Below are 12,439 nucleotides of genomic sequence, written 5' to 3'. Positions count from 1 at the left end.
ACAAGGTTTAAGAGTTCAAGTAAATTCACTGTATTTACTAAGACTCACCTTTCCCTAAGCAGCTGGAGCTGAAATTTATTAGCTAATTTCATGAGCTCTGTCAAGAAGATATCATCTTCTCTTAGCTCAAGTTCATCTGTGTAGATCCACCGCAGCATTGCCATGGTGACCTCTGGGTCAGCATCTGGTACAGGGAGCAACAGGATTAGTAAAATACCTAACAACAATCACCTAGCCAAGTAGTTGCTCTTCTTTTGACTTCTAAAAGTCACAGCTAGCATAAAAAGATAGTCTTGTTTTGAAACTGTACTTAGTCGAAAATGTCGAAACAGGCAAAAATTCATCAGAAGTTGAAACTAATAACAATGCTAGCACCAAGCAGGAAAACCTTTTTACACTGGGACACTGAGCAGAGTGCAGGGAGCCCTATGACATCTCCTACCTGCTACACCTATGTTGCATATTTAGGGGTCAGTACAGCCCCTTATGAAATCCTTGGTCCCTCACATATGGCCAAAAGCACATCCACATCTGACAAGAACAAAGCCCCTTTTTGATTTAGCAGCCACATGTTATGAACTGCTGCATTCCAACAAAGGTACTTACACCTTGTTACACTTTGGTAATGACTACAAAGCACTTCAAACAGATGGTTAACCATTTCTAGTAAAAGCATAAAAGAGCCAGTTTAAGGAGCTGGGTATAGTCAGGTGTTTACAAGACTGATCACAAACTGACGTTTTTACACAGTGGGAAAAATAGGAAATCACACCACAGGACACCACACAAGCCCAGTGGCCAAGGACCTTTGTCACCTACTCATAATTAAAATGACAATCCATCTTACAAGGATGCAGATAAAAATAACTTCAGAAGATCAGATCAACTACAACAAAAATACCTTTCGTTTAAAAAACTACCCTTAGTCCTTTGAGCTGTTTTGTTTCTAAAAAAATTAAAATGAAAAACCATAAAGACACTGAAATACCCATCCCAAAACATCTCCTTTAGATGGAGGGTTGGCCCAGATTATCTGCAGAGTAGCAGCAGGTTTTGGCATGCAGACTGCCTCCCAGGAATCACAAGGTTTTAGTAAGACAAGTATTTTTTGCCAACTTAAAGCAATCAGAAAACCTACTTGAGATGTACTATCAGCTCTGCCTTGGCAGAGGTAGGAGTGCATTTTCTCTCTCTCAATAAGAACATGTGTTCATCTCTTTCTACTCTTTTAAAGATTAGAAAATTCTACAGATTACATGAACTCTAAAAACACTCAATCTCAAATGCTGCCTGCATTCTGAAGATAAGATTCAGACAATCTTAGCTTGCAAGTTCTTAAGAGAACCCCTTAAGAAAACCATGACGATTTCCAGGGAACAGCTTGTTGCTTGCTCCAGCTATTTCATAAGCTAATCCTTGTGGAATTTATCAAATTTATAAAAAAATCAATACTTTGATTTTACAACGGAAAGTATCATTTATAAGCAAGTATTTAAGCAGTGTTTGCATTGTTAAACATGTAAGACTGCAGTTACATTTGAGATTCTCACACTAGCTTACATGTGGAGCTAACATCTTAACAGCACTACAATTAACATAAGAGCTTTTTAGCAATTATTTTTGTTAGCATAGCACTCAGTTTCAAAACTCCTTGGCATCTGTTTTCTTGTGGCTGCAGAAAGACCCACAAATCATGTTGCAAGGAAGCCCATGCTGCCTCATAAAACCAGCTTGCTGTGACTTGCTACTTTCCAGTTTGTCTGCACTTAGAATTTATGATAAGATTAAGTGCAGAAAAGTGAAGCCAATGCTTAATATTCAACATGCCAGTCAGCAAGCTGCTTAACTTCATACCTGGTTTTACTGCTCACAAATTAATTGTACAAGGCTCTCCTACACTGTTAAGTACAGAAAAGCCTGTTGAGGGGTTCAATCTGCAGAAACACTGCCCAATGTAAGTACATGCAAGAAACAGCTACAGCAGAACAAAATGCTCATGTAGAAGATGGTCTTTTAGAAAACTTCTCTTCCTCACCTGTTTTACAAAGGTATCAAAGTGCCAAAGCAAACAACTTCAATAACACATCAGTACTTGTATTCACTTCCCACACACACTATGTTAACAAGCAGCAAGGTATTTCCATGACACACTTCAGAGAAATTATGCACACTACCTCAAAAAGCCCTGTCCTTAGAAAGGAAGAAGTCAAGCTCCTCCATATAGATTTTTCATTATGTTTAGTTGACTCTAGAAAAGACAAACAGGCCACCAATCTCAACCCCTGTTTGTTAAAGAGAAAGAAGGCAGGTTATTGATTTAACTACCACTAGCACCCAGTTCACAAGCTCACTACCACTTTGCAGAGAGAGAGAGCTCTATAGTTAAGGGATTAAGCACCACTTGTAGTGGACAGCACTAGACTGAAAGGCATATAAGTAACCTTTTCCCAACAGGCCCTTTCACAAGTCACCCTAAAGACAATCAAGGCATCACAGTACTCAGCAGTGACTGACCTGACATATCCAGCTCCTCTGTTGAGGCAAGGTTGGCAAGACTCCATGTGTCACTGCGTGCCGCCAAGACGAATTTGTGAGCGCTGATGCGCTTGTCCCCAACCTTTATCTTCAGATCACTGAGGGGAGAGAAAAAGCACAAACATGTAAAATGAAGACTTCCCCTGCACTTAGGTATGTATGGATTCAGCATCTCCACAGTATCTATGTCCTGGTATCCACACTTGGGTTCAAGTTGCTTGAGACATTAATACACAATTGGTTAAGTAGAACATGCTGTCAAATGACAATTTGTATTTTTCTAGGGAGAAATGCAATGAGTCAATATTTCAAGTGCTTGGTTGGGTTTGGTTTTTTAACCATTTCAGAATAAACAGCAGAAGAATTATTGTATAAGTTAGGAAAAGGCAACAATCTTGAAGTTAAATATTTATGTCACAGTGTCCATACTAATACTGTCAGCTAAGCACCAATGCTTTCGGGCAAGACCAGCAAGAGAACAATGCTGTTTGACAGTAGTCTGAGTGCAAGGCAGAATCCCCAGTTCCCAGGAGCCCAGCTGTCAAGAACTCCCATTTCATCCTGACCCTTTAAACCTGGTTATCCACTGCAGTTGGAAAATACCTGCCCTGCTCATTTTGAAGTCCCATGGCTTGCAAATGTTCTGACTGCATAGGTGTGCTTTCCAGACAGTTTCCAAAATCAAAGCACTGCTGTAAACTACAGCACAACCCAGAGATATTACTTAACAAAACCTGCACTGGGACTTGCTACTTTTCTCATTCTGTGATATGTAGGTCCTGTTAGGCCCTGTCAGACAACTATTCTATACCTTTAAGAAGCTGAACAAAAATAAAGTGATCCAACTCTTCTGACATATGCTATCTATCAAATCCTTTATCCAGCAGACTACACTAAGTTCTTGAAGGCACAGAGTGTTTTCTCAGGGGGGGTCATGAAGAGATGCTAGGGCAAAGAAATTTTAACTAAAATAGATTTTCCCCTTACATGACTAAATTCCTTTACTATGTTGGCATTGCTTTTAGTAACAGCAAATTCATAAATATCTTAGTAGTCTCAGAATTAAATCATTTCAGGAATCTGGAGTATGGAAGGGATCCTCAATGTGGAAGACTGAGGATCCACAATATGGACAAGAATTAACCCTAATTTTGTGTTGAGATTCAAAAATACAGTATCATATCATTAAGGCACATACATCACTAATACAACCAGACAAGATAATTTAATCAGGCTTCTTCACACACAGCAGGAGTACAGAACTGGTTTCAAGGACAGAATCTTTCAAGAAAGCAGAATTTTCCAGACACATTGTGTAATTAATCCACCAAGTAAGTATGGACCAGTCCAAAACTCGTTCTGTTCAGAGGGACCTTTGCTATTGACAGTGATCATGGTCAGTTTTCTCTGAACTTGCCTGAGAGACAAACTTCTGCTTACAGCTCTTGATTCAAGAACTGGATTCACTATGACACCTGATCTTAGCATGCTCTTCCATCTACAGCTGCAAGGAACCCATTCACACCAGACAGCAAAGAATTTTCCTTGTCTAGCACCAGGACCTAGTGCAATCAATAAAATCCAAGGTTTCCTAAGTGGGGGATTCCTTACCTGTACTGCTCCTGCTGGTAGAGCTCAGCTACAATGGCAAGAAGTCGACTGATGAAGGTGTCACTGGCATTGTCCTGGTTGGCCTCCACAGCCAGAAGATTGCACCTCCTTTCTGTATCAACCAGTTTCTTCTGCAGCTTCACATACTCCTGGCGGAGGAGCATCAGGTGCTTTTCCAGCTTGGCCACCTCCTCTGCAAGGCACACACTGTTACTACAAGGCTGACACATGCACACTTTTGGCATCTGAAGGTAACTTAACCCTCAGATTACACATCTAGTTTAATCACACAATACTCCAAGGAGAGTTTCTCCACTTTCACGTACTTGAGCATCTCACCTCTGGTATTAAACCTTCTATTTTATATCACTTGCATAAATACATTGAAAAATCATCATAACACAGTGACAGAAGCCACTTACAAATAAAGCTGTGAATTCTGTTTGGTCAGGAATGTCAAAGGTTCCTAAAGCCATGGGAGTCCCTTTCTGTGGGAATTATGGTGGGGTAGAGGACTAAATCTTTGGTTCTTACCCATTTCTTCAGCCTAGTTAAGCTCCTGATTGACTTTACAGCTGATACTTAAACCACAAGTGAGAATCATAACAGTTGCTGATGTACCATATCTACCTCAGAGTACTTAACTGACCTGTTTAGAACTCCTCAAACTACCAGCTAAGAAACTCCCCAAAAAAATGGCCAGAGTGGAAAACAGATTGTGTCCAGAATCCATGTGCTAAAGGCCAGTCAAAAATATATAAAACTACTGCCTGGTGGCACACACACTCCTCCATTGGAGGCACTGCACTGACAAGGCAAAACATATGGAGTCAAGTGGCTATCTTAGTTCAGGAGCAGCAAAGCAACAGCACCTAGGAATCTCATCCTTGAACAGATACTTCCATCCCATTGCAGAAATCACTTTTCCACCACACTTAACTGGTCACTCCACAACATGCTGAAATAAGTTGTTCACTGAACTCAATTCAGGCCACCTTTATGAAAAACCTCTACACTTCACTGCTGGAAGGAAACATCTGTAGAGGTATTTAAAACCAGTCCAACTTATGAGTGTTTATTTATGGATTAGTTGCAAAAACTATATGTTTGCTATTAATCACAGTGCTTAATTATTTCCCCCATCATTAAATTAATTTTTCAAATAAGGCCAAATCCCAAACCAGTTCTAAAATAAAAGCGGGCAGGGAGGATAAATTCGGAAGCTAACCACTGATTTTAGGTGGGAAAGTTCCTACAAGATTACTCCCTACTAGCCAGGAATTTACACTTCAATGACATTTCTCAAATATTTACTAAACATCACTGGTACAAACAATGAGAAACAGCTCTGTTGATCAGTGTTTTCTTCTTGCTTCTGCAGAAAAGTTCAACAGCACAGCTGACCTTGGCCTTGCTCTGACACAGGTCCCAGGGCAGAGCATCCATCTCTGGCTCTGCTGCAGACAGAACACCTTGTTTAGCCTGTCCTCTGTGGACACTGCAGCAAATGCTCCCTCGTAAATCTTTAAACTTAACAACTACTGTAATGGATAAACAAAAAGAAATTTTATTTTTCAGTTAATACTACTGAAGCAGGTTTGGCAGGTACTTCCTTCAACAGCCTTTATCCTTAGCTTCATCCTTTAAAATTTCACAGATACCATCTCCTTTGGGATACCTTCCCTTTTCTACTGAAATACACTGTGATTTCACAATTGTGCCATCAGCACCACAGCAAGCCTCAAAGAGAGTTTGAAATCCTGCTGTGGTCAGTCTTTCTATCTGAAGATGAATGCAGTTTTGGTGTTCCCAGAACTAGAAAGATATGTCCCTTGAGCAACTCCTCCTCCCCCATTTCTCCATAAGGAAGGTGTTGGGGGCACAAAGCAAGTCCTACTGCTGCAGCAGGGAGAGCAGGAGTATGACAGGAGCCCAGACTGAAAGACAGAACTGCACCAAAAATGAGTGTATGAACAGCAGCACTGTTCATACAGTGAGATTTTTAGACACCATACAAATTCAAATGCTAGGAATGCCAAGCTGCCTAGTGTAGCTCATTGCATATACCATCCTACAGAAATAATGCATCTTCCAGTCAAACCAAGGAGTGTGAAGGTAGGAATAAAGAATCAGTACCAGAGGTAACGTCATAAATACTGTCTTTTACCAAAGTCATCTCACTGGCTCCAAATTAGCCTGAAATCACTAGGATACACTGCAGAATTACCTTAAACCCCCAAACAGCAGTAGCTGAAGCTCTGTGACCAACAATCCAGCTTGTTACTGCTGGATTCAGGGCAATCCCAGACAATCCTTACTAGCAGTGAAAGTACCTTGAAGAACTGAAGCTTTGAGAACTCTTGTTTTCAGACTGACACCATATGCTTCCTGCAACCTCAGTGAGAGGGACTGACAGGTATTTGCTTAACTGTATCAATTGCAAGAATTGTAAAGTCAGAGTTTCTCTTACCCTGCAGGACAACCTGCACACCTGTTGTGTAGAAGCTACACCAGAGGACAGAATTTGATCTTACAGCACATTTCAAATGCACATTCAAGAGAATTCTCAATGTCCAGTTGATCAACATTCACTGCACCACAGCAAAGCCTCAGTTATTCCTGTAAATTGCTCACTTAAAGAGTGAGCAAGTAAAATGCACAATTCCTGCAGGCACACACACACACTTAATGCAGGTCCTTGCCTCAAGACACTGAAAGGACAGACTCAATAAGATACCAGTAAGTCTCTGGCTAAACATCAATCCAAATGCCTCACTGAAGACAATGCCTGGGTTCAGCAGAGAGAACACCAAATGCCTCTTCTTCTGAGCCACAGTCCAGGTAAATAAGAGCAGTGTTAACAGCTTTCTGGCAGAATGATCAGCATCTCACAAACCAGCAGTTTATATTCCATGTCAAAGACTTCGAAGAGGATTTCAGGAAAGGCTACTGTAATTTTCTTATAGGAGAAGGCACAAAAGTACTTGAGAGCAACTAGACAGCTGAATGCAAAGAGATAAGTGGGGAGGCAACAGGGAGACAGATAGCACTTCTCAAAAGCTACAGGGAGTGTCTAGTGGAACCCATTACACTACCCATCCCACTGATCAAAAGCAGTCCCAGAAGCCATACAGACAAACTCTGTTTAATTATGAAGTGGATCTGAGCGAAACATTTCAGAGAACTAAATTATTTCCTTAATGCCTCCACTACTCCACACTCTGACCCTCATCTCCCCAAGGATGTACAAGTCACTGCTTTCTTGCTCCTCCTGACTTTTGATCTTTAGCCTGCTACCACCCCAAAGTTCTACAGTGCTGCTTCTTTACACTCAAGCATTAACCCAACAATTCTTACCCATGCCTGCATGTAAACCTCTGGTATTAGTAGAACAGAATCCAGAAATTACAAATGCAAACTTGGCTCTTGTCTTTCTAATCTGTTCAGCCAATTTGCAGTAGCAGTTGCAATAAATCTGATTCAGGATTTCTGTAGACAGAGGCAACACTTACAAGAAAAAGCACTTGGCTTCTGAGCAAATAACCACAACTTGACAAGCTCCCTTCCTTATTAAGCCTTTGCTTTTCAGCTGACTCAAACTGTAGCTCTTAACGAGAAAAGTGTGGCTGCAGGTAGGTACCTTGTTGGAAGGAACACAATGAGCTCCTATTCCAAGACATCCTAAAGAACTGAAAAAGGTGACAACTCCAGCTTGTTATTCCTGTTCACAGAGGATCATTCATTAGTCACATGCTTTTTTCAGCCAAAAGAATCAAAGAATTACTTGAGTCAGGGAAGAATCTCTGAGAAATACAGATTGTCTGAAACAGGGCTTGCATCAGCTGCAGGTTAATTCTGCAGAGGACCCTGAGCCAGAGCCTCACGTGCTTGAGGGTCTCAGTGAGGAAAGTTTCACCACCTGAAGCCAACCTGGACATCTAAAGCCCTCCAGAACCGGGTCACCCGGGCTTAAAAGCAAATATAAGAGGCTGGCCAGTTAAATATAAAGCAGTGGGATTTCAGCACACAAAACATTAGGCATTGCTCTAAGGACTTATCAAAATAGCCTGCCTGCAGCATCCTCTCAGCTGATGCGTGCCAGTCCATCCTATCTGCTCCATCTTAGTCAATATTCTACAAGTGGTCCTAAAATTTCACCACTGTCCAAGAGCTTCACTTCAAGAGTTGAAGACTGTGCTTTCGCGGCTCTATCTTCATTTCCTTTGTAACTTGGAGCATTTTAGCTCAGTTTGCCGACTCAGCTTCCTCAGGGAAGAAAAAGAGGAAGCTTGTCTTGCAGGAACGACTATTACTGTAAAAATCCAAGCGTATTTTCAAATCCCGTTAGGCTAAATTAGTTTGAATGGTGTAACTGACAGCCTTCAAGCGAAAGAGCAGCACTCCAGGAGCTCTGCAGATCTCACCGGAGCCTGACAAAGGGACTCCGGCACAAGTGACCGGGAGGCTGCAGCACAGCCTGCCCGCCCTGCTCCAGGGAAAGCTACCGCCCGCGGCGACTGGGGCTGGGCACGGCGGGACAGCCCCGGGACAGCCCCGAGAAGAGCTCCGGGACAGCCCCGAGAAGAGCTCCGGGACAGCCCCGAGAAGAGCTCCCGCTGCACCCTGCCCTGCCCCAGCGCCTGCAGGGAGGGCTCGGCGGGATGTCCCGGCAGGCTCCCGCCGCCCGCGGCACCGCCGAACCTCCCCTGAGGGACAAAGCCGCCCGCGCCCAGCCGCCCAGCCCGGGGGTGTCCGCCCGCGGCCCCCGCCATCTCCCGCTCACCTCGGGGCGGCCTGCCCCACCCGCCGCGGGCAGGGCCGAGCCCGTTCCGCTCGGAGCAGCGGCAGAAGCCGCACCCCGCGGTGCCCCCGGAGCGGCAGAGGCCCCTGTCCCCATGGTCCCTGCCCTGCCCCGCCCGGCCCCTCACCCGGGCTCCCCCCTCACCTTCCGCCATGTTGGCTCCGGCGCCGCGCCTCTCGCGAGACCTGCCGCGCTGTGGCGCTGGGGCGGGCGGCGGCTCTCGCGAGAGCGGGGCGGCAGCGCTCGCAGCGCCGGGACAGAACCGCTCGCTCGGCGTTATCCCGCCTTAGCCCGCCTTAGCCATCCTCCCTTGTCAATCCCGCCTTAGCCCGCCTCAGCCCGCCTCATCCCGCCGCTCCTCCCGCCCCTCTGCCGGCACCGACAGTCGGCCGGCGGCACGGCCCCGCCCCGCTCCCCCGCCAGCCGGATGTAGCCGTGCCGGGCTGCGCTCCCCGCGGGAAGGAGGTGCCCGCTGATCCCGGCCGCATCGCCGGGCTGGCGGTGAGCAGCAAGGCGCCTGGAAAAAGGGAACGCTGGAAAAAACCCACCCGGCACCGGGGGAAACACCGCTGTGTATCGCCTCCGGGATGGCGGAGGTGCCCCGGGAGCGCTGAGCGCGGACAGCACCCTGTGCCCAGCCAAGGCTGCTCGGGCCATGGGAGCTCTCGGAGCATCGGCACTTCCATTCCTGCTGTTGTCTCAGAGCCAACAATGCTGGACACTGGCTAGGTGCCTCCTGGACACTGGATTGGTGCCCGATGGGTGAAAAGTGGTTGCGAGTGACAGGCAATGACCAAGTGGCAATGACAGGATCGTTTTCCCAGCCATGTGTACAACACAGCTGCCCCTCTGCTGTTGCCATTGCTCATCATCGCTATAGAAATGCTAAAACTCGATGCTGCTCCGACAGCAAATTTTTTGCTTGATTTAAGGAGCAACTTTCGATTAAATGTTTGAAGACTTTATGCACAGTATTTTTTTATGGATATAATTTTTGCTTGACTCCACCATGAAGTGACCTTTGTAAGGTTGCTCTGCATCATATCTATTTTGGTGTTGGATAAAACAGCAGATCCAGAGCTGGGCCCAGGAGAGCCACGGACTATTTTTCTAGACATACCATGAAAACAACCTGTCTCATCTTGCACAGCTTGATGACAGCAGTGTATGACTGCTGCTCAGTAAATTAACCCCACTGCTCACGGTGCTATTATTGATCCTCCTGAGGAACTGTGAGAAAAGAGTTACTGTTCCCTGATCAGATTCAGTTTAATTTTTCAGTAACAACAGAGATCAGACTTCAAACTACTGCTGTTTTGTATCAAGGGAATTGTAATCTCTTCAGAGGCTGTGCCTGGGCAGGAAGCTGTTGTATGACAGTTTGTCTTTAAACCCCAAACACTTTGTGATTTGATTTGGAATCACTGGTGTTGCTGCTCTGTGTGCAGAGATGGCACTGCACCAAGAGCAGTGCACAGATGGTACAGACGCAGTGGAGTCCACCCCCCATCGGCTACCAAAGCCCAAAATACACTTCTAATCACTTCAGAATTCATGGGCTCTGCTTATCGATCACCCAGTTTCTATCAGTGTTTTCAGGCATTGCAGCAGAAGGGATTTTAGAGTGACAGTTGACAGCCCTGCTGAGTTTTAGGGATCCTCTCTGGTGCAGCATGAAGTAACAGAAAAAAGGAATTAACATGGCTACACTAGTTAAACATTTATTAATATTTGATGCTTTTCCTTTTCCCCCAGTGATGCAGTGGTATCTAGAATGCAGGTCACCATATTGGGACAAAAATCAGCTCAAACCCCCAGCCAGAATAAGTAACTCCTGGAGAACCTGCATTGTTAACTGAGCATCCAGGATGCCAGCAGCCTGCACAAACCAAACCAGACACAAGGTCTTGCTCAAAGGAAAACTGAGTAATGCTGGCTCTTTCCTTGTTCACCAAGAATCCTCAAACTATTTGCCCACACTGCAGCTCCTCAGTGGTGTTCCCATCTGGCTGTATCAGTAAGAGTCACAGCTTTCCACCAGTGCTCCTTTCAGTGTGGGGGAGGAACTGTGATCCAGAAAAAAAAAAAAAAAAGCCAACTGTGATCACAGAAAAGTGAAATAGGCCATTTCCTTGCCTGCCAGAGGCTTCCTACAACCTGGACAGGTGGCACCAGACCCTGAGCTGCCTCTTTCATTCAGTCACTGGGCATTAGCCATACCTGCAGCTTGCACATCTTAGCAGTATCCCACAGTAATGCTCCTTCCTGGGGAATATTTGAATTTACAAAGAGGGGAATGAGCAGTGCTGTGGAATTCCCAGTTCTTCCACAGCACTTGAGGCAAGACAAAGATTTCCAGGCCTGCCCCCTAAAGAACAAACAAGCAGCAATTTGGGAGAGCAGAGAAATAAAGCTTTAAACTATTTTGTGAAGTTACATATGAGTCTATAGTGAACTGTGTGTGTTACTTTGGAAGACAGAACAGACCACGGTTGAACTTGCTGAAAGCAGCAAGTCCCTTCAATTGCCTCAGCTCTAGATATGCTGTGGAATTGGAAGAGGAAGGGGAGCCTGTGGGGGAGTAAGTCCATTGCTAGGTTGAGGAAGATCAGCTTTTTTCCAGTGTTTCTTTTAATGGAAAGAATGACAACATGCCACTAAAATTTCACTGGAGTCCCAACTCTAAGTGGAAAAGGGCAGTCAGCTGATGGGAAAGAAACTTGCTCTGAAGACCTTTTGGACAAGTGCTCCAACAGGAGCTCAGATCAGCTCTGGTGTCTGGGCACTGAAGTACTGCACACACCTGCCTGGCTGCAGGAGCACCTAGCCAATTAAAAGCAAATTTGACTAATGATTTCACAAAATAATTCATTTCCAAATATGTAAATGTGGATATTAAACATAGCTGTTTATGTAAAGCACCTGTAGGAGGAAGTAGCACCTTTCTTTGTACATCCTCTTACACTAAATGGCTTTTTGTCCCCAAGGGCTACCTTGCCTCTAACAACTGTCACCTCTTTCCACCCCAGCACCCCCCACCCCAAAACCTGCAGTATGTGCCTTCCAGTGTATACACACTGCACAGCAACATGAAATGAAGTCCAGCCTGCAAATTTGGACTGAAGACTTCTTAAGAGCTGACTCATTGACGCTGGAACTCTTGATTTATTACTGGGTTATCCTGGGTTCCTGTTAAAAGAAAAGAATCAAGCAGTTTCAAGTTCCTCTACAGAGTTTCTTTTGTCAAAGGCTTGAAAACTCTTGTGAGCAGATACTCTGAGATTAGTATTTGCTCACTAGAGGACCAAAGGTAGTTACAACAGCCAGAAAGGTGTGTGTTTTGTTTGCTCTTTCATTATTCAAGATGAAGCACAGCAGATCCAGCTCCTCAAGTGTTTGCTGGGGTTGTGTTGTTGAAGATGTTCAGGTAAGCTGTACTCCAACTACAGGCACCCTTCCTATTGTGATACTCAAGACAGCAAGTTTGACACA

At 44.9% G+C, this 12,439-nt stretch overlaps 1 protein-coding gene across 1 annotated transcript in view; it reads right to left on the bottom strand.

Moving 5' to 3' along the window:
* The window catches only part of ANKFY1 (ankyrin repeat and FYVE domain containing 1), a 32,142-nt gene extending 22,890 nt beyond the window's left edge, over nucleotides 1-9,252 (bottom strand). Inside the window, exons 1-4 of the mRNA XM_085078844.1 lie at nucleotides 9,092-9,252; nucleotides 4,147-4,339; nucleotides 2,515-2,633; nucleotides 49-184 (exon numbers count right to left, since the gene is read on the bottom strand). Of these exons, the coding sequence (XP_084934970.1) occupies nucleotides 49-184; nucleotides 2,515-2,633; nucleotides 4,147-4,339; nucleotides 9,092-9,101 (458 nt within the window). The 5' untranslated portion in view covers nucleotides 9,102-9,252. The remainder of the gene's footprint in view (nucleotides 1-48; nucleotides 185-2,514; nucleotides 2,634-4,146; nucleotides 4,340-9,091) is intronic.
* Between the last annotated feature and the right edge of the window lie 3,187 nt (nucleotides 9,253-12,439).

The sequence above is a fragment of the Lichenostomus cassidix genome, chromosome 19 (assembly GCF_008360975.1).
Source record: "Lichenostomus cassidix isolate B80296 chromosome 19, HeHo_3.0, whole genome shotgun sequence".
NCBI lineage: Eukaryota > Metazoa > Chordata > Aves > Passeriformes > Meliphagidae > Lichenostomus > Lichenostomus cassidix.
This window is presented reverse-complemented; position numbering and strand designations above follow the sequence as displayed.